The sequence below is a fragment of the Dendrobates tinctorius genome, unplaced genomic scaffold (genome assembly GCF_039654945.1).
Source record: "Dendrobates tinctorius isolate UK_male_01 unplaced genomic scaffold, ASM3965494v1 ptg000120l, whole genome shotgun sequence".
Taxonomy (NCBI): Eukaryota; Metazoa; Chordata; class Amphibia; order Anura; family Dendrobatidae; genus Dendrobates; species Dendrobates tinctorius.
This window is the reverse complement of record NW_027361788.1, coordinates 40,360,671-40,387,164: the sequence shown is the minus strand read 5'-3', so window position 1 is coordinate 40,387,164 and position 26,494 is coordinate 40,360,671. Positions and strand designations below refer to the sequence as shown.

At 47.6% G+C, this 26,494-nt stretch overlaps 1 protein-coding gene across 2 annotated transcripts in view; it reads left to right on the top strand.

Moving 5' to 3' along the window:
• LOC141046650 (ficolin-1-B-like) overlaps nucleotides 1-25,285 on the top strand; it is a 49,931-nt gene extending 24,646 nt beyond the window's left edge. The window contains exons 6-8 of one of the 2 annotated variants that reach the window (XM_073541201.1): nucleotides 7,969-8,098; nucleotides 8,694-8,828; nucleotides 24,887-25,285. In XM_073541201.1, the coding sequence (XP_073397302.1) occupies nucleotides 7,969-8,098; nucleotides 8,694-8,828; nucleotides 24,887-25,140 (519 nt within the window). In that variant the 3' untranslated portion in view covers nucleotides 25,141-25,285. The remainder of the gene's footprint in view (nucleotides 1-7,968; nucleotides 8,099-8,693; nucleotides 8,829-24,886) is intronic. The other variant, XM_073541202.1, reaches the window with a different exon arrangement.
• Nucleotides 25,286-26,494: the final 1,209 nt, after the last annotated feature.

The window sequence follows — 26,494 nt, the reverse complement described above, 5'->3', positions numbered from 1 at the left end:
AATCAATAAAGTTAGCTGCAGATCCGCAGTCGATGCCTGGTTCTTGAAAGGCAAAACAGACTTAAGCAGTACTTATCTGAGAAGGAAAAAGGTCCGTGGAAGTCGGGGTGACCTCATCGACTATCACCCAGACTTAGATGTTTTCCCGATGACTTACTTGCTTGAGGGAGAGCTGAACGATCCTGTCTCCGTTTTTTCTCCAAGGCATGAAAACTGGCAGCTCCAACCTCCATTGGCCCTACAGCGAGTAAACGCTGCCCATTATGCCTCTCATAAATTCTGCGGTCCATCCATGCAGCCTAAGTTATGGCTTCCACAAAAGAGCTAAGGGGATCATGCAAAACCAGAGTGTCCTTCAGGCATTCTGACAGACCTCTACAAAATTGGCACCTAAGGGCTGTATCATTCTACTGATGGACCACTGTCAGAATTCAGGATAGTAGACCTCAGCAGTGTGGCACCCTCTGTCAGGTTCATCGTCCTAGCCTTAGCGACCCGGATTTTGTTGGGTTCGTCATAGACTACCCCTAAGGCATCAAAAAATGCATCAACTGAACACAGTTCTGGTGCTTGTGGTGAGATGGAAAATGACCAAGTCTGGGGGCCCCCCTTGCAATAGAGACATAACTATTCCCACCCGCTGGAAATCATCCCCTAAAGACCGGTGTCAAAGGGTAAGGAATAGCTTACAACTCTCCCTGAACACTCTAAACCAGTTTCTCGCCCCCAAAAAAATTATTAGGGAAGGCCACTACTGGTTTGGGGGGACCAGTTGAATGTCATAGGGATCACAGTCTCCGCTAGCTGTGAAGGGCATCATAAGGCTAATTATCTGACCCTGGAACTGGAACTGCGATAATCCCTGGCATTCTTTAGGCAGATCCTGTGTCATCTGAGCCAAATTGGCCATCTGTTTGCAGAGCGTGTAAACAGGCTCCATAGTGCCAAACAAAAAAAAAACGTGTACGGTCAGTTGCATGTGACGTTGAGTCACTACTTTTGGGCAAGCTGTGAGACAGGGTAGTCAGGAGGTAAGAGGTCAGATACCAGGAGGGCTCGTAGTAGAGAGGGGTGATACAAAGATGTGGTCAGGTAACAGTCCAGGGTCAAATGCCAGCAGGATACTTCAAAACCAGAGAGTACAACAAATGAGTAGTCAAAGGCCAAGTCCGGGGTCAGATATCTGAGGTCAGACAGTGTCAAAAGCAGAAGAGCTAATCCAAAAGAGTAGACACAACAAAATCCAGGGTCATCAGCAAGATCAGTAGTCAGACACAGAGCAAGCATACAAGCCTAACAATAGCAAATCTATAACTGACAACCTGCTGCGCACAGTAAAGGCCCCGTCTCACATAGCGAGATTGCTAGCGAGAGCGCTGAAGCGTCACCGATTTTGTGACGCAACAGAGACCTCGCCAGCGATCTCGTTACGTGTGACAATTAGCAGCAACCAGGCCCCCGCTGCGATGTCGCTGATCGTGCTTGAATGTCCTGGGCCATTTTTTGATTGCTGGTGTCCCGCTGGCCAGTGCGCATAGCTGTGTTTGACACCGACGAGCGACCTCGTTAGCGACTCAGAAATCATGGATGCAGGCGGGAGTCATCAGAATCACTGCTGTGGGGGGGGCATGGCCTAGCAGAGCATGGTGCTGGTCACATAATCCAGGAGCTCTGATGACTTCACGCGGTGAAGCAGCTCACACATCTTACCGGCAGTTCCTTCAGTGGTGAATCTTTCTCCAAGCACTTAGTATCACCCTGGGATCAGATGAGGCGGTCCGAAACCGGGCTTCAGAGCTCCCCCAGAAAGGTATCTAACTTCTTTGCCAGAGGCTCCAGGCTGAAGAGGAGTTCTAAGATGGCTGCTGCCTCCCCTCATGCTGCAAAATCTGCAGGATCAGCACGTTCTGCTACTTCCTCTGCCTCAAGCAGAGAAGGCTCCATGGAGACTGCGGGCACTGTGGAAATGGCAAGCCCTGACAACCGACCTGTCACAAAGGAGGAGATGAAATCCCTCTTTGCAGCTTTCAGGAAATCTATGCAAAATGATATAAAGAGCATGTTGGCAGAGCTGAAGGGGGAAGTAGGAGCTATAGGGAACCGCACAGATCATTTAGAGAACAAAATGGAAGAGGTAACAGGGTCCCACAATGCACTGATAGATAAGCATGAGGAGCTTAAAGCTGAAGTCCGCAAGTTAACATCTAAAATGCTGGACCTGGAGGACAGATCCAGGAGAAACAATGTTAGAATAAGAGGAATACCAGAAGAAGTACATGATAAAGATTTGCTCCCCCTGTTACAGGACTTTATTCAAGCTGTTGTACCTGAAGAGCAGAAGGGAGAGATATCTTAGTGGACCGGATTCACAGAATCCCTAAGCCTCAAGGACTTAACCCTTCGATTCCCAGAGATACTATTGCCCGCATTCACTTCTATAAAGCAAAGGAGGCCTTCCTGCTTGGTTTAAAGAAGAAACCTTCCCTGCCAGACAGATTTGCTCGCCTTTCGGTATTCCCAGACCTCTCAGCTGGCACGCTTGCGAGGAGGAGAAAATTCAACCCTTTTACAAAGATTCTACGGGATAAAGGCATTATATATCGTTGGGGTTTCCCTATCAAGCTCATTGTCAGTAAAAATGGTAACACTCGGGTTTGCTTCTCTACTGCGCAACTTGGGAAAGTGTTTGAGGACTGGGATATTCCACCCCCTCCGCCATCTTTCTTGGATAAAGGTTCACCCCAAAACAGGAGAATTAACCCTGAATGGTTTTAAGTTTGAAGTTCCCATAACTTTCGCCTTTTGAGGTTGTGGTCTCCATTTTTCTGGATTTTTTTTGTTTCTGCAGAGGGTGCTGACTACTAAATTTTGTGGCCGCATCCAGCCCACCTGCAGTTCCTGCCCCACGAGCATCTTTTTTTCGCTCTTACTGCTTTGACTGTTTGTCAGTCCTTGTGTAGCTCCGTCATGTTATGTGAGGAGAACTTGTTTCTCAGTTTTTCTTTAATTGTTATGTCATGTTATTTGTTGATAGGTCTTGCTTGTTTGTACCGTTTCTTTCTGCAGGGTTAATACTCCAAAGGAAGCAGATTCTCGGCTATCACAGCCACTTCTGGCCTTACATACCATGGGTTTAAAGGTATTGTCTCTAAATGTAAAGGGATTAAATTCTCCGCATAAAAGGTCATGGGTCTGGAAGGAGGCAGGGAAGGCGAGTAGTGATGTTTTGTGCATTCAAGAATCACATTTATTAGCCCAGGATAATGGTAGAATGAAAAATGTTAATTATCCTCATCAGTTTTTTGCCAATAATGTCCACAAAAGGGCGGGTGTGGGAATCCTCATTAAAAGCTCTGTAGCCTTCCAGCTTGAAAGGGTGGTGGGGGACATTGAGGGGAGATATGTCATTTTAATTGGTCGACTAAACAATGTGCAATTTACTATTGCTTCAGTGTATGCTCCCAATGTGGGCCAGTTGAGATTCATACGTAAATTTTTGGAGACTTTTAGGGGAAAAGCAAAGGGTTCCTTGGTGATATGACGAGACTTTAATGTCCCTATGTGTAAATTCCTAGATTGTTCCCACCAAGCCCCGGCCAGAAAAGAGATGGGCCACCTGATCCGTGAGTTTTGTTTTCATGATATATGGCGATATGCTCATGCAGGAGAGAGAGACTACTCTTTTCACTCCCTAAGGTTTAATATCTACTCTAGAATAGATTATATCTTAGTAGATGATTCGTTACTGTTGGGTTGTGACCAGATTAACATTGGACCCATTACGTGGTCGGACCACTCGCCCGTTATGTTAATAATTTCAGACGGGGGTCCTACCCGGTCTCCTTCCAAATGGAAACTGAATGATTATATCCTCACTAACCAAGATACCAGCGATGAAATCGCTTGGCAATTAAAATAATTTTTTGCCATTAATTATAATCAAATGGTCTCGGATGAAACTCTTTGGGCGGCCCATAAGGCCTTTGCTAGAGGTGTCCTCATCAAAATTGCAGCAATGGAGAAAAGGGAAAGGTTAAAAACATTTGATGATATTTTGTCTAAACTCCAGCTCCTGGAAAAGGCAAACAAGGCCCTCCCCTCTGACATTTTCCTTGACTCTATTAGAGGTCTGAGAGATCAGCTGAGATCAATTATGCTGTATTCCTATGAAAAAAATCTAAAAAAGCTTAAATCCAAATTCTATAGCTTGGGTGATAGAGCCGGTAGGGTCCTAGCAAGTCGAGTGAAGAAAAGGGAGGCTCGGATTGCCATTCCCTTTTTGATTAAGCACGACGGGTCCAAAGTTTTAAACCCTACTCATATACAGTAGCTAGTGAGTTTAAAGGATACTATTCCCAACTATATAATCTAAAGTCAGATCCTAAAACACACCAGCCCACGAAGGGTGAAATTTCTTCTTTCCTTGCTAAACTAAATTTGCCCAAACTTTCCCCCACGACTCTGGCTGCTCTTAATGCCCCCCTTACTGAGGAGGAAGTAGTTCGGGTTATTAAATCCTCTAAGAGACTTTCTGCCCCCGGGCCAGATGGTTTTTCTAATTCTTACTACCGCCAGTTTGCGCACATCTTGGCTCCATTTTTGGTTAGAACGTTCTCACTATGGAGGGACTCATCTGATATCCAATCTGAAAGCTTGGCTGCGACAATCACTACTATTCCTAAACCGGGGAAGCCTCCAACCTCTCCTGGTAACTTCAGATCTATCTCTCTTTTGAATTGTGATGTGAAGTTATATGCAAAAGTCTGGGCTAATAGACTCCTCTCAGTTTTGCCGGACCTGGTCTCCCCTGACCAAATGGGATTTGTCCCAGGGAGGCAGGCTAGAGATGGCACTAGAAGAGTGATTGATTTGATGGATTTTCTTGAGTCCAATGGTACCCCCGGTGTATTCCTGTCTCTAGATGCGGAAAAAGCGTTTGACAGGGTACACTGGGGCTATGTGGACGCCGTTTTGGACACATTTGGTTTCTCTGGTAATATAAAGGGTGATATTATGGCCTTATACAAAAAAACAAATGCTTCGGTCTGTGCAGCTGGCTTCTATCCTGATAGATTTGACCTGACTAATGGGACCCGCCAGGGTTGCCCCTTTCCCCTATAATTTTTGCTTTAGTCATGGAGCCCCTGGCTGAGTCCATTAGGCTCAACCCGGAAATCTCTGGAGTTAAAATAGGCCCTGTAGAGCATAAGATCGGTCTATATGCAGACGATGTAATTCTCTCTTGCACTGATAGTGAAAGATCATTGATAGGGATCAAAAATGCTCTCCTTGAATTTTCTAAGATTTCATATTACAAGCTAAACGAAGGAAAATCGGTTCTCTTCTCGGTTAATGTTCCACCATCTGTTAGAAATAGAATCTCCTCACTTGTCCCATATACTTGGGCCTGGGACGGCTTCTCGTACCTAGGACTAAGGATTTGTAAACTTTCCAATATTGTCAAACAGAATTTTAATACTCTGCTTGATTCCATTCGAAAGACATAGACAATCAAATACATTTACCCCTTTCCTGGATGGCGCGCATTCAGATAGTTAAGATGATGTTCCTACCAAAAATTATTTATTTATTCCGTTGTCTTCCCTTGAGGTTCCCCGAGAGGTTTCTCTCTCTTCTGCAGGCAGTTGTGAGCAGATTTATTTGGGCAGGAAAGAAAGCTAGGGTTGGTATGTCTACCTTATTTTATAGTTATTCACATGGTGGTCTGGGGGTCCCGAATTTTTATTTGTACCATAAAACAGCAGTTCTAGAGGCGTTAAGGGAGTGGTATGATGATTCTAGTACTCACAAATGGGTGCTTGTGGAGAAATACTTGGCCCCGCATGGGACTTTTAGATTTCTACTGGAGGCCCGAGTGCTTGGTTCCTTTGTCCCCTCTCTTCCCTTGCAGACAATGAAAGTGGCATTTTCTTACTGGTCTGATCTGGTCTCTTCTTGTCAGGTGATTAAATTTAAGTCTATCTCTATTAGAGCCTCGGAGCTTCATGTGGATGGCCTCACGTTAGGCAATTGGGTGAAGAATGGTATTGTGGTCATGAAAGATATCCTCTTAATTCAGGAGTTGAAACCTTTCTCTGTCCTAATGGATGAATTTGGCCTTCACAGAAATAACTTCTACCAGTACCTGCAAATTCAGCATTTTTTAAATTCATGTGTATTTCCCTTATCCTGCCATAATGCTGCTTGCTTCCCAATACAGCGTTTTTTTAGTTCTTCCTCCACTCAAAAACACGGCCTCTCGGTAGTATATAAAGTGTTTTCCCCTGGTAATGGTCCTAAACAAGCGTATATGAGGCGCTGGGAGGGGGCTCTTGCTTTCTCCTCAACCCCGGACCAATGGTGGGCCGCTTCTGGCGACTTGCAGAAATATTCCTCCTGTATCAATCATCTTGAGCAGCTTAAGAAAGTTCACTTTGACTGGTATTACACCCCGCTGAAGATTTCCAAATTCCGTGGTTCCTATCCCCGATTCTGCTGGAAGGGCTGCTCGGGGGTTGGTTCCCTAGGGCACGTGTGGTGGGATTGCCCGCTCATTCGGCCTTTTTGGGAATAAGTGTCTAACATTATTACCTCAGTTACAGGCCTGGCTGGAAGTTTGAGCGGTCCGCTAGCGGTTTTTGGGATCGGTTTACATATATTCCCTGGCGATTTGAGACCAATTGTATCACACATTCTAATAGCAGCACGTATGTGTCTGGCAGACCACTGGAGAGAAATAACTATCCCCTCTAAATTGGAAATTATCCAAAAAATCAATAAACATTACCAATACGAGCTCCTTTTGACCTCAGATATGTTTACCCAAAATAAAATAAGGAATCACTGGTTCCCCTGGGTGGTGTCCAAATTCTCATCCTTCCAGTCCTGATTGGTGGACCTGTGATCTTATTACCTATCATCCCTACCCTTGCTTCCAATGTTGCACATTGTATCCCCTAACCCTACTATGCAGAATTTTCAGCTGTTATCTGTTTTTACTTTGAATTTTATTGTCCTGCTGTTATAGGACAAATTTTTCACCTGTCTGCATGTTTGTTGCGGTGTATAATCTGTTTTATATAAAATCTTAATAAAAATTATTGATATAAAAAGAATCACTGCTGTGCGACAAGGTCCTAACTACCGCCGAGGTCGTTATACGGATCGCTGGATCGTTGCTGCGTCGTTGGGTAAATCTGGCTGTTTGACAGCTTACTAGCGACCATGTAGCGACGTACCAGCGATCCTTACCAGGTCGTATCTTCGTCGGGATCACTGGTGCGTCACTAAGTGTAATGGTACCCTAAGCCAGTTAAATACCCTGCAAATCATTTGAGGACGAGAGGCGCCTGAGGAAACACCCGCAGGCCAAACCAGATTGAACAGCAGACCTGTCAATCAAAAGGCTGACAGCCCGGCATGCCCCAGGATCAGATTGGAAGACCACAGATCCCATAGGGCTGCTGAGCTGTAACTCACAGCGTCCCTAGGCCACAGTCAGATGTGAAACCGTGACAGTGAGGACAACAAATGAAACACCTACAGTAGATAGGTCAGGTCATCAAGATTAAGGCATTTTTTTGTCTCATGTAGATGGGAGGGTGTCTAAGCCCTTCACCTATCAGCCAGAATGGATAGTGACTACAAAGGGGGTCTCTTATTCTAGAGGGCATTATATACTTGTGTATTTCTTGAGCTATCCATTGAATTAAATAGGAACTGTATAATACTTCATTTCTTCTGTGGGGTCACTGCTGGGAAATTAAACAATCACTTTCAGGTTTGACCATAGATTACAGCCGATCACTGACCATAGAATACATAAGAATTATGATGGGAGCGTAGGGAGGACAAATGGTAGCAACGAATGAAGGACTGGAGAAGGAGGACATTGATAAGAAGGGGTGTGGAGAATATTTAGGCATGATGACACTTTCCCAATTGCTGATCTTTCCTCTTCTATTCCAGGTTTTCCAGAGGCGCTCGGACGGTTCGGTGGATTTCTTTCGTGATTGGAATTCATACAAGATTGGATTTGGGAATCGCATGAATGAATTCTGGTTAGGGAATGAAAATCTTAACAGAATTACATCCTTAGGTAATGCTGTGCTCCTCAGGGGAGGAGCATGTATATTTATATTTATACTATATGTAGAAAAATGTCTGGGCATTGTGCATGGTGATGTAAGGCTGCATGCAGCTGTTTGGCCATGAAGCTCCCGGGGGGGCGCAGTGTTTGTGCTGATGTTATACCAGAGGCGGTCTGGACTCTGCAGTTATGGGGTCAGCAGACCGTTGGTGACATCTCTTCCTTCTTCTCTTCAGCACTTGGTGCCTCCGCTCTGTAACGTTAAGGGGTCTCCACTTTGTGGCTGAGTTGCTGCGGTTCCTTCCGCTTCTCAATATCACTCATAGGTGATGGGGACGATTTTGGAGGGAAGAAAAGCCATGAACGGACTTGTTACATGAGTGGCTCCTGTTACAGGACCGCGCTGGTATCCGTGAACTCTGCACCATATGCCATTGGGTCACGTTTTAGTAAAGGGTAAAGTTAAATTCGGATGGAACTTGGCAATGGTCTTTCCAGTATCAGTTGCAGCCCTGGCCTGTAAAGGTTGCAGCCAGCAGGAGGCGCCCACTGAGAACGATGCACTCCATTACATGGGTAATATCTGTGTATTTATGTATTTCAGGCTCCTGGACACTGCGGATTGATTTTCAGGACCTGGAATATATTAAATATTTTGCCACATATGAATCATTCGCAGTTCTTGAAGAGTCGCAAAAGTACAAATTATTGTTGGGCCGCTTCACAAGTGGCAATGCAGGTGAGAGGCCCGGGCCGTATACTTCACTACAGTTACAGGCAATCATAGCCTCTATATAATCAAGGAGCACTTCACTATTACATCTCTCTGCCCAGGATGCTGAGATATGGAGTGCTGTGTGGTGCATCCTCGCAGAGTTGAGCTGCTCCTATGTCTGTCTGTGTCTCGTTGTTTTGTTATCAAGAAAACGAGAGTGATTGGCGACCACATAAACCGATGCGGGGACAGTGTGAATACCCCACCAAAAAGCACCTCATATCTCACCTGGACACCTATGACTGTGATGTGGATATGCTGGAAATTGGGGTCAGGATTGACCTTAGAGATATACAGTCATGGCCAAAAGTGTTGGCACCCTTGAAATTGTTCGAGAAAATTAACTATTTTTCCCAGAAAATTATTGCAGATTCATATATTTTGTTATACACATTTATTTCCTTTGAGTATATTAGAACAACACAAAAAAAAACAGAGAAAAAAAGGCAAATTGGACATAATTTCACACAAAACGCCAAAAATGGGCTGGACAAAATTGTTGGCACCCTCAACTTAACCAATTTACTATCTATGACATATAGATATCCATAGGTTGCCTCCTTTTCTATGAAGCGGGCTCCGGCACTGAGTCCGCATCCTTTCAGGCACATGACAACTTATTTGATCAGCTGACATATACTCCTAATAGCCGCAGGTGGAATCGCGATCCAGCCGCTGCTAAATGCCGCTGTCAATCACTGACACCGGCATTTAATTTGCGTTTACTGGAAGTGCGTCATATGATCATGGGGCACCGATGAGTTGGCATGACAGACTTGCTATGTGTAGCACAAGCGATCAGATGATTGCAGCTTCAAGTGTTATGAATGGGTCACCGAGGAGGAGAGCAGGCCCAAGCTAAACCACAGAAAACCAGAGAGGTTGGTAACTAAGTGGATACAGACCCCTGATCCTGTCCACACAACTAGCAGTAGCCGTGGAGCGTACCTACGATGATCCTAGACGCCTCGGCACAGCCGGTGAGCTAACTAAGCCTAAAACAAGAAAGGGGAAATCTAAACTGCCCCGGTGCAGACCCCATAGGAATAGATAGCCCCCAAACATATATTGTCGTTGAGACAAGATAAAAACACAAACACAGGCAGAAAAATAGACTGAGGAAATGATGGGGCCCACACTGACTAGACAGGACAGGAAAGGAAAGACAATGTCTGCAATCATGCAAAAAACCCTGCAAAAAGTCCAACACGTCTGATGCAAAAAAACACTGAAGTCGCACGACTTCGCCCCACTATATCAGCACTCTGGTATATTCTGAAAGCAAAGCAAAAAGAGACCAATATAACAGGGGACAAAACAAACTGGCATATGCAGTGACATATGGGCGGTGATTCAGCACAGCCCCAGCCGGAGCTGGCTGACCCGCACAAAGCAGAGATAAATAAAACCAGATCAAATGCAAACAGAATAACAAATGAACCACTTAGCTGAACCATGCAGGGAAAGAGCAGGAGACATCAGACCTCAGAGGTCACAGGAAGAAAATCACCAGCAGGGATAGAGGGAGTCAGCTGTCTTAAATCCCAATCAGAAACCCCAGATCTCCAATCATCTTCCTCATTATCAGGTGGCAAGCCTCTGTCAATCAGATCTGCTCCACTACCTCCAGTAACCACCAGAGGGAGTCCAGAAAGAGAACTCGCAACCCCTCTGTCAATCTGACCAGCTCCACTACCTTCAGTAATCACCAGAGGGAAGCCAGAGAGAGAATTCACAACATTCAAGTCTCCTAAGAGGACGATTCAAGACAGTAAAAAGTGTAAAAAAAAAGTTTTAAAAAAATATAAAAGTTCACATCACCCCCCCTTTTGCTCCATTCAAAATAAATAAATAATACAAAAAAATAAGCAAAATTGGTATCGCTGCATTCAGAATCGCCCGATCTATCAAAATATAAAATAAATGAATCCGATCAGTAAACGGCGTAACGAGAGAAAGAATCAAAACTGCAGAATTACCTTTTTTTGGTCGCACAATAAAATAAGAGGCACTCAAAACATCGTATCTACCCCAAAATGGTATCAATAAAAACGATAGCTTGGTGCGCAAAAAATAAGCTCCACTCAGTTTTAGATTCCAAAAAATAGAAATGTTACAGTTCTTGGAAAATGGCGCCATTTTTTTTTTTTTCAAACTTTGCAATTTTTTCTCACCACTTAAATAAAAAAGAACTTATACATGTTTTGTATCTGCAAACTCATAATGACCAGGAGAATCATAATCGCAGGTCAGTTTTAGCATATAGTGAACATGGTAAAAAAAAAACACAGAAAACAATGGTGGAATGTCCCTTTTTTGTAATTTCATCGCACTTTGATTTTTTTTCCCATTTTCCAGTACACTATGTGGTAAAATGAATTATGCCATTCAAAAGTACAACTTGTTCTGCAAAAAACAAGCCCTCACATGGCCATATTGATGGAAAAATAGAAAAGTCATGGCTCTGGGAAAAAAGGGAGGAAAAATATGGAAACGCAAAAATGGAAAATCCCAAGGTCGTGATGGGCTTTATAAGTGGTTGTATGCCCTTTGGAATAAATAACTGCAATCAGTTGCTTCCTATAATTATTAACACGTTTCTTACACCACTCAACTGGAATTTTGGACCACTGTTCTTTTGCAAATTGCTCCAGGTCTCTCATATGTGAAGGCGCCTTCTCCCAACAGCAATTTTAAGATCTCTGCACAGGTGTTCAAGGGATTTAGATCCGGACTAATATCTGCCATTTCAGGACTCTCCAGTGCTTTGTTTACATCCATTTCTGGGTGCTTCCTGAAGTATGTTTGGGGTCATTGTCCAGCCGGAAGACCCATGACCTAGGGCACAAACCCAGATTTCTGACCCTGGGCACTACATTGTGACCCAAAATCCTTTGGCGATCTTCGGATTACATGATGCCTTGCACACAATCAAGGCACCCAGTACCATAGGCAGAAAAACAACCCCAATACGTCTTTGAACCTCCACCATATTTGACTTTAAGTACTGTGTTATTCTCTTTCTCATTTTCGGTAAACAGTGGATTTTGGCTTACTCACATACATTTTGGCAAACTGCAGTCTAGCTTTATGTCTCTATGTCAGCAGTGCAATCCTCCTGAATCTCCGCCATAGCGTTTCATTTCATTTAAATGTTGACAGATAGTTCTCACTGACAAGTATGCACCCTGAGCTTGCAGGACAGCTTGAATTTCTTTGGACCTTGATTGGGGCTACTTATCCACCATCCGGACTATCCTGTGTTGCAACATGTCATAAATTTTTTCTCTGCCGTCCACATCGAGAGAGATGAGCTACAGTGCCATCGGTTGTAAACAAATTCATTACATTGCGCACTGTGGACAAAGGAACATCAAGATCTCTGGAGATGTACTTGTAACCTTGAGATTGTTGATATTGTTCAACAATGTTGGTTCTCTAGTCATCAGACCGTTCTCTTCTTCTCTTTCTGTTCTCCATTCTTTGTGTGGCACACACAGACACAGAATACAAAGACTGCATCAACTTCTCCCCTTTTTATCTGGTTTCAGATGTGATTTTCATATTACCCACACCTGTTACTTGACACAGGTGAGTTTGAACAAGAATCACATGCTTGAAACAAAGTTGCTTACACAGATTTTTGGAATGGTGCCAACAATTTTGTCAGGCCCGTTTTGGGTTTTGTGTAAAATTATACCCAATTTGCCTTTTTTTCTGCTGTTTTTATTTCTGTTGTTCCAACACACACAAACATGTGTATAACAAAACATGTGTAATTGTAATAATTTTCTGAGAGGAATACTTTTTATGGAACAATTTCAAGGATGCCAATACTTTCAGCCTTGACTTTAAATTGTCTGTTCCTGATGATCTGGCACTTGAGACATATGGGTGCATAGCAGGTGCCAACAAAGGTGCTCAACCTAACACCAGAAGATCACGTGTGACCTTGAAAATCCAGATAAGAGGTTATGTGAAGTTCTGCATGTAACGCCCAGGTGTAGCTCAGATCTATGGGATAGGAATCTATGGTGCTGCAGGTAGTTTGGTTATTAAGAGGCCTAAGGCTACTTTCAGACTTGCGTTACCAGGCGCAGCGCTCGGCCGCCGCTAAGCTCCGCCCCGGCTGCGCCCCCTCCGGTCAGCTCCTCCTATGGTTGCATAATGCTGCATGCGATCAACGTACCCTATATTTAGCGTTGGGTACGCTGGCCGTGCGCTGGTATGTTTTTGCCGGCGCATGCGCCCTTTTTGTGCTGCGTCGATGTGCGCCAAACGCACCTTGCTGCATTTTTGTGCGCTCAGCACAGAGCAAAAAGGGCGCATGCACCAGCAAAAACATACCAGCACACGGCCAGTGTACCCAACGCTAAATATAGGGTATGCTGATTGCATGCAGTGTCATGCGACCATAGGAGGAGCTGACCGGAGGGGACGCGGCCGGGGGCGGAGCTTAGCGGCGGCTGAGAGCTGCGCCTGCTAGCGCAAGTCTGAAAGTAGCCTTATAGTGTACATTTTTCTGAATTTCCAGGGGACTCCATGACTTACCACAATAATTTGTCTCATACCCGCTTCTCAGCACGTGACTTGGGGTTGCGCCTGCAAGAGATAATTTATCTCTCCTCACTCAGTCCAGCATTCAACCTCTGTCCTATGCTGCAATGGGAGCATAAATCACACCCCAACACAAACCACGCACCCCGCTTCACACACGCTGCCACCACTCACCGAACATATGGGTGATGTTTCCTGGAACTATTACTACTAAAGTACTGTCTGCCAATCACCAGGATCACACACTCTAAGATTATGGGTTCTTTTAGTGTATACGAGATTCAACTTATTAAAGTTTTAAGCTTTAATAGAAAGGTACAGTGCTGACAATAAAGGGGTATAAAAATATCGAAATAAAAAGTGACATACAAATATGCAAAACAGTTATCAAATAAAAGGGAAAACCTTACAGAAATATCTAAACTTTGCAGTCTGTTATTCTGTTTCCTGAGGGAGGAAATATGAAAATGGATTACATCAGCTTGGCTGCCCTCAATGTGAACAACTCTCTTTGTGGAAGGCCTAATTTTTAGGCTTAAAGGGAATCTGTCACCTATTTTTTCCCCTATGAGATGAGTCCACCGCCATCAGGGGCTTATCTACAGCATTCTGTAATGCTGCAGATAAGCCTCCGATGTAACCAGAAAGATAAGAAAAACAAGTTATATTATACTCACTGGGGGCGCAGTCCCGTGCGGTCCCGGTCCAATGGGTGTCGCGGTCCGGGTCCGGTGCCTCCCATCTTCTAGCGATGACGTCCTCTTACTTGCTTCTGCACAGGCGTAATTCTCTGCCCTGTTGAGGGCAAAGCAGAGTACTGCAGTGCACATGCGCTGGACCTCTCTGACCTTTCCTGGCTCCTGCGCACTGCAGTACAGGGCAGAGAATTACGCCTGCACAGAAGCCGCGACAGAAGCAAGGAAGAGGATGTCATCGCTAGAAGATGGGAGACACCGGACCGCGACACCCATTGGACCTGAACCACACCGGACCTCCTCCCACCCGGTAAGTATATTATAACTCGTTTTTCTTATCTTTCAGGTTAGTACTGGGGGTGGGAGAGTGGAGGTCGCAACTCCCTGACATGGACTGGCAGCGGCGGTGATCAGTGGCGGTTGATAGGCCACAGGCGCAATCTGAGGCCGCACTGGAGGATCCACAGTGAGCACAGGCCCAGTCTCTACCGCGGACTGGAGCAGGGCGGTAGCAGCTGCGGGCGGCAAAGGAGAAGTCACCGCTGTGGTCGGGAGTGAAGCGTCAGTGGCTGCGGGCAGCAGCGAGGAGGCCACAGCCGCGAGCTGGAGTGAGGCGGCGTCGGCTGCGGACTGCTGCGAGTAGGCCGCAGCCGAGGGCTGTAGTGAGGCAGCAGTCTTCTTTTGTCGGTAAGCTTGGCGCCGTCTCCCTGCGGTCCACCGAGAGTCTCCCTCTTGTCGCTGTCCTTTTCTCTGGTAGCTGCTTGTGGCTCTCCCTCTCTGGCCCTCACCAAGTCCCCACCTCCTTCTCCCTCGTTCTGCTGACTCACACAGTCTGGCCCTCTCCACCCCTCTTCTCTGGACTCCTCCCCCAACTGCCCTGTCAGTCTCAGCGGTCCATCCCCTAGCTCTGCTCCCTGGAAACAGATACCCCAGGAACCTAGAAGACAGTCCCCTTGGTTCCGGCCCGGGTACTCGGCGGAGGCCTCTCCTCCTACACTCCCCCATCCTGTATGCTCGCCAGTCCTCGGGCGAGGGTCTTGGTAGGCTCGGGTTGGCCTTTTGAGACAAAAGTTCCTGTTGCCATACGAACTTATCCTGTTCGTAGCGTTCGGGGGGTTTGCCGGCTGTTGACCGCTCGGAGCGTCTTGGTTCGACTGTGCTGGAGCTTTCTGGGGTGGTGGCCGGTGGTGGACTGGTAGATTCTGGTGGGCTGGCGTGACTGGCGTGATATTGTTCCTTGGATGGCCCGCTTGTACTGCTGGGCTATCTTCTTCGTCACCTAGGTCCCAGACCGTGGGCATTGGTTCGGGGGCCTGAGGAGTGGGTTCGGGTCGCACGGGATCGTTGGATGTACAGGGCCGCAACATATTACGGTGCACAGTACGAGTGGGAAGTGCCCCGTCCCTTTCAAGTCGTATCTCGTATACAGGCCCATCGGGGCTTATTCGGCGCAATACTCGGTAAGGACTCTCTTCCCACCGGGGTTCTAGCTTGTTCTGGGGGCGCTGATCTAGTATGAGTACTCGATCCCCAGTCTGAAAGTCGATGGGTGGAGGTAGAGTCCCCCTGGGTGCTCTAGGTCCTGGAGTTTTGTCTGGACGATGCGGTGAAGGGTCTGTAGCCGGTGTCGGTGGTTTCAGACCCGTGATGACACTACAGACCAGGGTTGGGGTTCCTCCGGGTTTAGTTCTACCTCTGTGATCCCTTTGCCTTCTCACCCGAATAGCAGTGAGTAGGGGGTGTAACCGGTAACTCTGTGCACCTGGTTGTTATAGACCCACACCAGTTCAGGGACTTTCTCAGGCCAGCGGGCCTTCCGGTCACTCTCCAGGGTACGCAATATTTGAATTAGTGTCCGATTAAATCGTTCGCAGGCCCCGTTTCCCTGTGGGTGGTATGGTGTGGTCCGAGATTTTTTGATACCATAGAGACTATGCAGCTCCTCCATGACCTTTCCCAGGAAGCATGCTCCCTGATCTGAATGTATCCGTTGAGGGCAGCAGTACACTTGGGTAAAGTTCTTGCAGATTGCATAGGCGGCTGACGACGCAGTTTGATCTCGGGTGGGGATTACCACGGCAAATTTGGTGAAGTGATCCACTGTTATGAATGAGTCACCATAGGAGGCAAAAACAGAAATACTAGCTAAGTCCAGAAAACCAGAGAAGTTGGCAGCTATCGGATTGCAGACCCCTGAACCTATCAACAACAACTAGCAGTAGCCGTGGGGGGTTCCTACGGTGCATTAGACCCCTCGATCACAGCCGGAGAACTACATAGCCTAAAGACAGAAAGGGAAATCTAAACTGCCCCAGAGCAGACCCCAAAGCAATAGGCAGCCCCCAACATATGATGACGGTGAAGCAAGATGAAAAAACACTCACACAGATAGAAAGATAGGCTGAGCAAATGATGGGGCCCAAGCTAACTAAATAGGACAGGATAGGAAAGCTGCTGTCTGCAATCCGCCAAAAACCCTATCAAAACAAGGGCCAACAGGCTGATAGAGAAAAAGGCCCTGAAGACGCTAGGCTTCAAAAAGACTATATCAGCACTAAGGTATTTTCTGAAGACAGAGCAAAAAGGAATTCAACTCACCCCAGCAGGGAATGGCAGAAATTCAGAAAAACAAGGCAAAACAAAACAAAACACAAATGCAAAAAGCAGTGCAGAAAACTTAGCTTTTGAGGAGCAGGAATCAGACTGGTCTCCTAGAATCCCTCAGAGAGGTCACCAGCAAGGCAGAAGGGCGTAGGCTGCCTTATATCCAGTCAGCAATTCCCGTCACCCAGTCATCATCATCATACCCAGGTGCTTGGTAATCAGCCTCACTACCTTCCTTCACCAGAAGAGGGAGTTCATCAGACCTCAATGGTGAAGGGGAAAATGAACTCACAACAATCCACTATGACGAGACAATGTTCATACCCCTGGTATGCAGGGTCAATGGTCACATAGTCCACCGTCAAGAGCTCGAGGGGTGCTGATGTCACTATCGTTTGCACCGGGGCCCGTTGTGCGGGTGGTTTAGCTAGTTCGCATAGGCGGCAGGCCCGGCAAGTTTCTTCCACAGCAGCGTGCAAGCGCGGATGGTAAACTATCTGCTGCAACCATTGCAAGGTTTTCTGGACTCCGAAGTGAGCCCCCTTTTCGTGGGCTTCCCGTCCAAGTTCACTGAGTTGGGCTCTGGGTATGACGACTACCTGCCAAGTTGTTGCAGACGTCGCCCGTGATACTGTCTTACGATACAACAGTCCTTTCTTGATGACTAGTTTCTCCCATTGGAGTAGTATCAGCAACATATCCTGAGACGAAGTCTGTCTCTGGGCATCGGTGGGTAGTCTGCCGGTGGTCACCCATCGGCGTAGGAGCCCAATTTCTTCATCTTCTTGCTGCTGTTGGATCCATCTGTCATGTGATTGCTCCAGCACACCCCTTAAGGGTCCTTCTTGCGTGGCAGCCGTAAGCACGGCGGTGGTGAGGGCATATGGTGTCTCTTCTCCTTCCAATTCGTCGTCTTAACTTTTCCCTGGTGTTGTGTACCGGATCCTGGAGAGGGCATCCGCGTGCACTTTTTCTGCTACTCTTTTGTAGATGATTTTGTAGTTGAACTTGGCCATCTGGGCCACCCATCGCTGCTCCAGAGCCCCCAATTTGGCATTTTCCAAGTGGGCCAGTGGGTTGTTGTCGGTCCGCACCACCACTTCGGAGCCCGCCAGGTACTTTGCGAACCGCTCCGTCATGGCCCACACCACCGCGAGGAGCTCAAGCTTAAAGGAGCTGTAATTGTCAGGGTTTCGCTCGGAGTCATGAAGTGATCGGCTACCATACGCGATCACTCTCTCCCGGCCGTCCTGAACTTGTGACAATACAGCTCCTAGCCCGTGGAGGCTCCCGTCGTGTGTAGTATGAACGGTTGTGAGAAATCCGCATAAGCTAACACTGGGGCACCAGAGAGCACAGCCTTAAGGTGTTGGAAGGCCTCTTCTTGCGGTTGTTGCCACTGGATTTTCCATCCATTCGCCCCGGCAGGAGCCCCCTTTAGCAGGTCCTGCAGGGCTCGGGCACGGCATGCAAAATTCTTTACGAAACGACGGTAGTATCCAGCCAGCCCCAGGAAGGCCCGCACGTCTTTTATCGTCTCTGGGGTAGGCCATCCCTGAATGGCAGCAACCTTTTCCAGGGATGGTCTAACATCCTCGGCCGAGATGACATGCCCCAGATATTCAATCTGGGTGCGAAACAGGTGGCATTTCTGGGGCTTCATCTTCAACCCGTACTTCTGCAGCTGGCCGAGCACCTGCCCCAACCTTCGCAGGTGGTCCTCAAACGTGGGGCATAGATGATTATGTCGTGCAGGTATATCAGCGTAGCCTCGAAGTTGAGATCCTCCAGACACCCCTTCATCAGCCGCTGAAAGGTCCCCGGGGCATTGGCCAGCCCGAACAGTCCCATAGGAAGAATGAACTCCGTCTTAGCCCTGTCTTCTTCCGACATCGGCACCTGCCAATACCCGCTGTCCAGATCTAACATTGAAAAGTACTTCGCCTTCCCCAAGGAGGACAGGGATGCTTCTATACGAGGCAACGGGTGCGAGTCTTTGATGGTACAGGCATTCAGCTTTCTATAGTCCACGCAGAACCGCAGGGTGCCATCCTTTTTGCGGACCAACACGATGGGAGCCGCCCAGGGGCTCTGGCTCTCTCGTATGACCCCCTTCCGCAGCATCTGGGCCAGTAAAGTTTTTACCTCCTGGTATAGTTGTGGGGGAATTTGTCTGTATCGTTCCCGTATGGGGGCCGTTCCTGCCGTGGGAATTCCGTGCGTGATGGCTGTGGTGCATCCAAAATCATCCTCGTGGCTAGCGAACACCCCGTGATACTGTCCTAATAGTGTGTCTACCTGGAGAAGTTGGGCGGGAGCCAGGCCAGAGAGTTCAGCCCGCATTCTTTCCAGGATGTTTCGGCCCTTTTCCTGAGTCGAGGACTCGGCAGCCTGCAGAGTTCGAATAGTCACTGCCCAAGGGTCCTCGGGTTGCACCTTCAATTGGACCGTAGGGGCTGGCAGCACCTCTTCCAACGGCCTCACCAGCTTGGCCATCTCTAACCGGGGCCTTAAGACGATGTCTTGGTCTTCTAGGTTGACACAGCGCACCAGGACGGTCCCTCTCCGCACAGTGGCCAGGGAGCGGGCCACTAGTATGCCAGGAGGCAGGCGTTCCGAGTAGCATGGCTCCACCTGCATTTCCACACCCTCCAAAGGCAGTGGGGCCCGGATGGGCAGGGCCGCCACTGTCTGCCCGGAGGCCAGTATGAGCGGGGTAGCCGCTGGCGCAATGACTTTGCCCAGTGCCTCGCCCTCCTGGCAGTCCTGGAGAACTCGCGCCTCCCACACCAATTGCTGGAAGACCTGCCCTTGGGGCGTGCGGGAACCCCACTGGTTCAGAGTCTCTTGCGTGGGGTCATTGAGGAGTAAATTGCCAAACTCCCGCAAGATGTTCATGCCCAGGTTAACTGGATGTTTGTCATTGGTTTCTCCATGAGTCAGGACCACTCCCCGGCGTCCGAGGGATTTGTCACACAGCGTCATCTGCACCCAAACCACCCCAGCGACAGGGACCGGTAATTGATTGGCGGCTACCAGTTTTATCATAGGTCCCCACTGGGGTCTCACTGCCTCAGGGAAATGCTGCCGAAAGTAAGTTGCAGGCATGGTCGTTACTTGCGACCCTGTGTCCAATAGGCACCGTACGGCACGGCCCTCGACTTCTGCCCATACCACTGGACACTTTGCGACCAGATCTTCGGGACTTCCACCACCCCACGTCGTGGCTTCTGGCTCTGAGCGGCGTCCCCCCAGCCCGGTGCATTCTAGTTTAATGGCGGCCGGGGTGAGCGCCTCCCACGCCGTGGACACTCTCGTGCCAAGTGGCCCAGCTCCCCGCACTCATAGCACTGGGGCTGTGAGGGCCGGCCGCTCCGAGCATTGCGAGGCCCCCAGGGCCCAGGATTGAAACTAGGCCGTCCAGACGTGACCTCGGTTCTTCTCTTCACTTTGGCCAACTCGCCCCTGATGTTCTTCAGCTCTTGTTTCATCTCTTCTATCCATTGGGGCTCTCCGACAGCAGTCACAGCGGCCTCCACACTCCGGACCTTCCCCACGGGGACCATCATTCCCTGTTCCTGCTCTTGTGCACGCGTCTGACTCCCCACCTCAGAGAAAGCTAAATGTGGGTTCACTCGGACCTGCTCCCGTAGTGCCTGCTTTATCAACGGGTCTCAGAGTCCAGTCACTAACAAGTCGCGTAGGGTAATGTCGATGGGTCCTACCCTTACGCCGTCCTTCCGCTCGATGGCCGTGTATAACTCTTGGAGGACATTCATATACTGGGTGATAGTCTCCCCCCTCTCCCTGCATTCGATTGAACAACCGAGTCCTCAACTCTCCCACATCTGTCGGATCCCCATGGGTCTCTTCCTTTATCCGCAAGACCCTAGCAAAGGTGTTGCGGTGTCCTGGGGGCCTCAACATTACTGAATCCTGGGCCTCCCCTTCTAATGCCATGAGATCTACCTCGGCTTCCAGGTCAGGGGTCATCGGATGCATTCGGAAGAGGCCTCGCATTCGCTCTTCCCAGCTCCACAGCATGGTGTTGGAGCCTGAGAACCTGGGCAGGTTGTTTAGCATAGCCCCCAGAAAAATGCTGGACCGGGGTCCCTGGTTGCTTGCTGTGTCTATGGCCCCGCTCTGGCCTGGGGTGCCACTGTCCGTGCTTGGAGACTGCATAGCAGGTATGCAGGATGCAGTGACGAGACACGAGAAAGATATGACTTTGAACGTTAACTTTTATAGATAAATGCCGTTAGGGCTATTGTTACGCAACCAACAGAATAACAGTAGTTGTCCTCGCAGGGAGCCAATACACATAAACAAGGATTGGGAGAACACGACAAATCCGGCAAAGACCGGTCACTATAGGGCCGCGGAATGGCCGACTACGGGTCCTTAGTCACTACGTATCACTTATCTGTTCTGACGTCCCTCGGCGTTCTGTTCCACGGTGTGTCTGCGTCGCAGCCACTGGGCCCAGGAGGAGCAGGGGCACAACAGGCCCACGGAGAGTTCTTTGGCGGGATGTCCCCCAGTGGAGGCAGCGGGATACCGCCTTGGAGTGGGAGAGTGGAGGTCGCAACTCCCTGACAGGGACTGGCAGCGGCGGTGATCAGTGGCGGTTAATAGGCCACAGGCGCAGTCTCTGGAGGATCCACAGCGGGCACAGGCCCAGTCTCTACCACGGACTGGAGCGGGGCGGTGGCAGCTGCAGATGGCTGCAAGTAGGCCGCAGTCGAGAGCTGGAGTGAGGCAGCAGTCTTCTTTTGTCGGTAAGCTCGGCGCCGTCTCCCTGCGGTCCACCGAGAGTCTCCCTCCTGTCGCTGTCCACCTCTCTGGTAGCTGCTCTCGGCTCTCCCTCTCTGGCCCTCACCAACTCTCCACCTCCTTCTCCCTCGTTCTGCTGACTCACACAGTCTAGCCCTCTCCGCCCCTCTCCTCTGGACTCCTCCCCCAACTGCCCTGTCAGTCTCAGCGGTCCATCCCCTAGCTCTGCTCACTGGAAACAGATACCCCAGGAACCTAGAAGACGGTCCCCTTGCTTCCGGCCTGGGTACTCGGCGGAGGCCTCTCCTACACATGGAGGACAGTACCACAGCTTCCGGATATCGTGTACCATAGTCCTCCACTGTAAGGATGAACTTTTTGCCAGAGCTGCTAGGTATTGCAAGTGACCCTATGATATCCACAGCCACTCGTTGGAAAGGCTTATCAATCACTGGCAGTGGTATCAATGGGGCTTTCGGTATGTACCCGGACTTTCCGACTGTCTTACAAACTACACTTGATTGACTGTAATTGGTGCAAGACAGCTCTTGCACCACAAGCCCATTGTAAGAAGCGCCTGTCCGAAACCTGTTCATTTTAGACACTGTTCAGATGTTCAGGTTTTAAATACATTAGATAGGGACTGCTTCAATATGGGTTACCTTGACGCGGTGAAGCAGCTTGGTGTACATTTTTTTGCAAACAAAGTATCGACTAAATACCCTGTATTTGTTATCCAGCACTTGCTGATTACTGTCATATATTTTACTGCAGAGCATTTCTGCAAATCTGTTTTCTTGTTGTGTCTCAGTTAGGCTGGTTTCACATTCGCGCTTTTTAAGCGCACGCACGGCCGGGGGTAGCTCCGCCCCCGAGCCGGCTCTCTGCCCGGCGTGCCCGCCCCTTCCTTGTAGCGCCGCCTCCTAGCGCACAGCGGCGCCTGCGATCGGCGCACCCTATCTTTAGCATAGGGTGCGCAGATCGTGCGCAGGCCGTGCGCTAGTTGCGCTTTGACCTGCGCTGCGCACTTTTGACGGTGCGCCGTGCGCGCCAAAATCAAACTTTTCGGATTTTGGCGCGCACGGCGCACCGTCAAAAGTGCGCAGCGCAGGTCAAAGCGCAACTAGCGCACGGCCTGCGCACGATCTGCGCACCCTATGCTAAAGATAGGGTGCGCCGATCGCAGGCGCCGCTGTGCGCTAGGAGGCGGCGCTACAAGGAAGGGGCGGGCACGCCGGGCAGAGAGCCGGCTCGGGGGCGGAGCTACCCCCGGCCGTGCGTGCGCTTAAAAAGCGCGAATGTGAAACCAGCCTTAGTGGGTGGTGTGAACGTTGTCTTACCGACTTGTTCACACTTGTGCATGTCACATGTGTTTTTAATCCGTTTTTTCCTTGCCTAGCATGGTTTGAGAGACCCCACCCCTCTCTTGTGTGGCATGCACAAAAGAGGTGTCTTGCACCACAAGCCCATACTAAGCGCCTGTCCGAATCCTGTTCATTTTAGACACTGTTCAGATGTTCTGGTTTTAAATACATTAGCTAGGGACTGCTTCAATACGGGTTACCTTGACACGGTGAAGCAGCTTGGTGTTCAATTTTTTGCAAAAAAAGTATCAACTAAATACCCTGTATTTGTTATCCAGCACTTGCTGATTACTGTCATATATTTTACTGCAGAGCTTTTCTGCAAATCTGTTTCTTGTTGTGTCTCAGTTAGTGGGTGGTGTGAACGTTGTCTTACCGATGTGTTCACACTTGTGCATGTCACATGTGTTTTTAATCCGTTTTTTCCTTGCCTTGCATGGTTTGAGAGACCCCACCCCTCTCTTGTGTGGCATGCACAAAAGAGCTGTCTTGCACCACAAGCCCATACTAAGAAGCGCCTGTCCGAATCCTGTTCATTTTAGACACTCTTCAGATGTTCAGGTTTTAAATACATTAGATGGGGACTGCTTCAATACGGGTTACCTTGACGCGGTGTAGCAGCTTGGTGTACATTTCTTTGCAAAAAAAGTATCGACTAAATACCCTGTATTTGTTATCCAGCACTTGCTGATTACTTTCATATATTTTAATGCAGAGTATTTCTGCAAATCTGTTTTCTTGTTGTGTCTCTGGTATGATATCAGCAGGGTTTACCATTTCTGGATGCACCAGAGTTACCTCTGCTCCAGCGTCTGAGTCCAATGGTATCTTTATTGCCAACAGTGACAGATTTAGTGAAAATATGTTTTTGTAGGAGAAGTATGACCGGCAATAAATTAGCATCGGTTCTTAGGGTGCAGCTCTTCACAAAGGTCATAACCTATGTTTTCCTGTGCAAAGGCAGATTTTCTGGTCGCAGGGTCTCAGACCCCAGGGTGCCTTCCTGAGAACGCACAGAATTAGAACCATTTCACACCTCTGATACCTTTGAAGGGAGACACCAAATGGGACTTAGTTGCAGCCTGACACTTTCATTTTACTATGGGGAATAAAGTTAAATCAATATGTGTCCTAGCTTTTCAAAAAAAAAAAAATGTATTCATTGGCAAAGTAGCCATGCTCCAGTCACAAACCAGGAATTAGAATATTAACATGAAAGGCTGGTCTAGAGATTTGGTCTCCAGGCTAAGTTTATAAAGTGGTCCCTTCCCACAGAAAGTGGTTTACAGATTGAGGGCAGCCAAGCTGATGTGATCCATTTTCATATTTCTTCCCTCAGGAAACAGAATAACCGACTGCAAAGTTTAGATATTTCTGTAAGTTTCTCCATTTTATTTTAGAACTGTTTAGCATAGTTGTATGTCACTTTTTATTTCCATATTTTTTTATATCCTTTTATTGTAAGCACTGTACCTTTCTATTAAAGCTTAAAACTTTAATAAGTTGAACCTTGTATACTCTAAAAGAACCCATAACCTTAGAGTGTGCGATACTGGTGATTGGCAGACAGTAGTAGTAGTGTTTTCGGGACTCATCGCCCATATGTTCGGTGAGTGGTGGCAGTGTATGTGAAACAGGGTGCGTGGTCTATGTCGGAGTGTGATTCATGCTCCCATTGTAGCATAGGACAGAGGTTGAATGCTGGATTGAGTGAGGGGAGATAAATTAACCCCAAGTCACATGCTGAGAAGTGGGTACATGACACCAATACTTTCAGCCTTGACTTTAAATTGGCTGTTCCTGATGATCTGGCACCTGTGGAACATGGGTGCATGGGAGGTGCCAACGAAGGTGCTATATCTGACACCAGAATATCACGTGTGACCTTGAAAATCCAGATAGGAGGTTAGGTGTAGTTCGGGATGTAACGTCCAGGTGTAGCGCAGATCTATGGGATAGGAATCTATGGTGCTGCTGGTAGTTTGTTTATTAAGAGGCCTAATAATGTACATTTTTTCTGAATTTCCAGGGGACTCCATGACTTACCACAATAATTCAATGTTTTCCACCAAGGACCAGGACAATGATTCCTCCACAAGGGACTGCGCAATAAGCTACATGGGAGGCTGGTGGTACAATAATTGTTTTTTCTCTAATCTGAATGGACTTTACCTCCACGGCTTGTACAACAGCACCACGACTAATGGCGTCGCCTGGAAGACTGGGAAAGGCTTTAAATACTCCTACAAACGTACCGAAATGAAGATCCGGCTTGACGAGTGAGGAACATAGAAAGACGTCTCATGTATCTACTCATTCCTACAGCCCAGAACATAAACACGCGGCCGCCATCTATATCATAGATGGACACGATGTACGAATCATCTGCTCGATGTGTAACCTGACGATAATAAAATATATTTCTGCAGTCGCTTTTTATACTTTTTTGTATGGATTTTGCTGTTACCAATGTAACTGCTGCTACGTTTCTCAGTTCTGGACCTCCGTCTGTAGCTATCTATCTATAATAATAATTTTATTTTTATATAGCGCTAACATATTCCGCAGCACTTTACAGTTTGCACACATTTTCGTCACTGTCCCCGGTGGGGCTCACAATCTATATTCCCTATCAGTATGTCTTTGGAGTGTGGGAGGAAACCGGAGTACCCGGAGGAAACCCACGCAAACACGGGGAGAACATACAAACTCCTTGCAGATGTTGTCCTTGGTGGGATTCGAACCCAGGACTCCAGCGCTGCAACGCTAACCACTGAGCCACCGTGCTGCCCTATCTATCTATTATCTGTTATTTTTCATCTATTATCTATCTATCATCTATTTTCTATCATCTATCTATCATCTATTATCTACCTTCTATCTATCTATTATCTATCATCTAATATCTATAATCTATTATCTATCTATAATCTATCATCTATTATCTATCTATATCTATCTATCTATCTATCATCTAGCTATCATCTATTATATATCTATCATCTATTATCTACAGTGGGGAAAAAAAAGTATTTAGTCAGCCATCAATTGTGCAAGTTCTCCCACTTAAAAAGAGAGAGAGGCCTGTAATTGATATAATAGGTAGACCACAACTATGAGAGTCAAAATAAGAAAACAAATCCAGAAAATCACCTTGTCTGATTTGGCAAGATTTATTTTTCAAATTATGGTGCAAAAAAAAAGTATTTGATCATTTACAAAAGTTCATCTCAATATTTTGTTATATACAGTTGTGGCCAAAAGTATTGACACCCCTGCAATTCTGTCAGATAATACCCAGTTTCTTCCTGAAAATGATTGCAAACACAAATTCTTTGGTATTATTATCTTCATTTAATTTGTCTTAAATGAAAAAACACAAAAAGAATTGTCCTAAAGCCAAATTGGATATAAATCACACCAAACATAAAAAAGAGGGTGGACAAAAGTATTGGCACTGTTCGAAAAATCATGTGATGCTTCTCTAATTTGTGTAATTAACAGCACCTGTAACTTACCTGTGGCACCTAACAGGTGTTGGTAATAACTAAATCACACTTGCAGCCAGCTGACATGGATTAAACTTGACTCAACCTCTGTCCTGTGTCCTTGTGTGTACCACATTGAGCATGGAGAA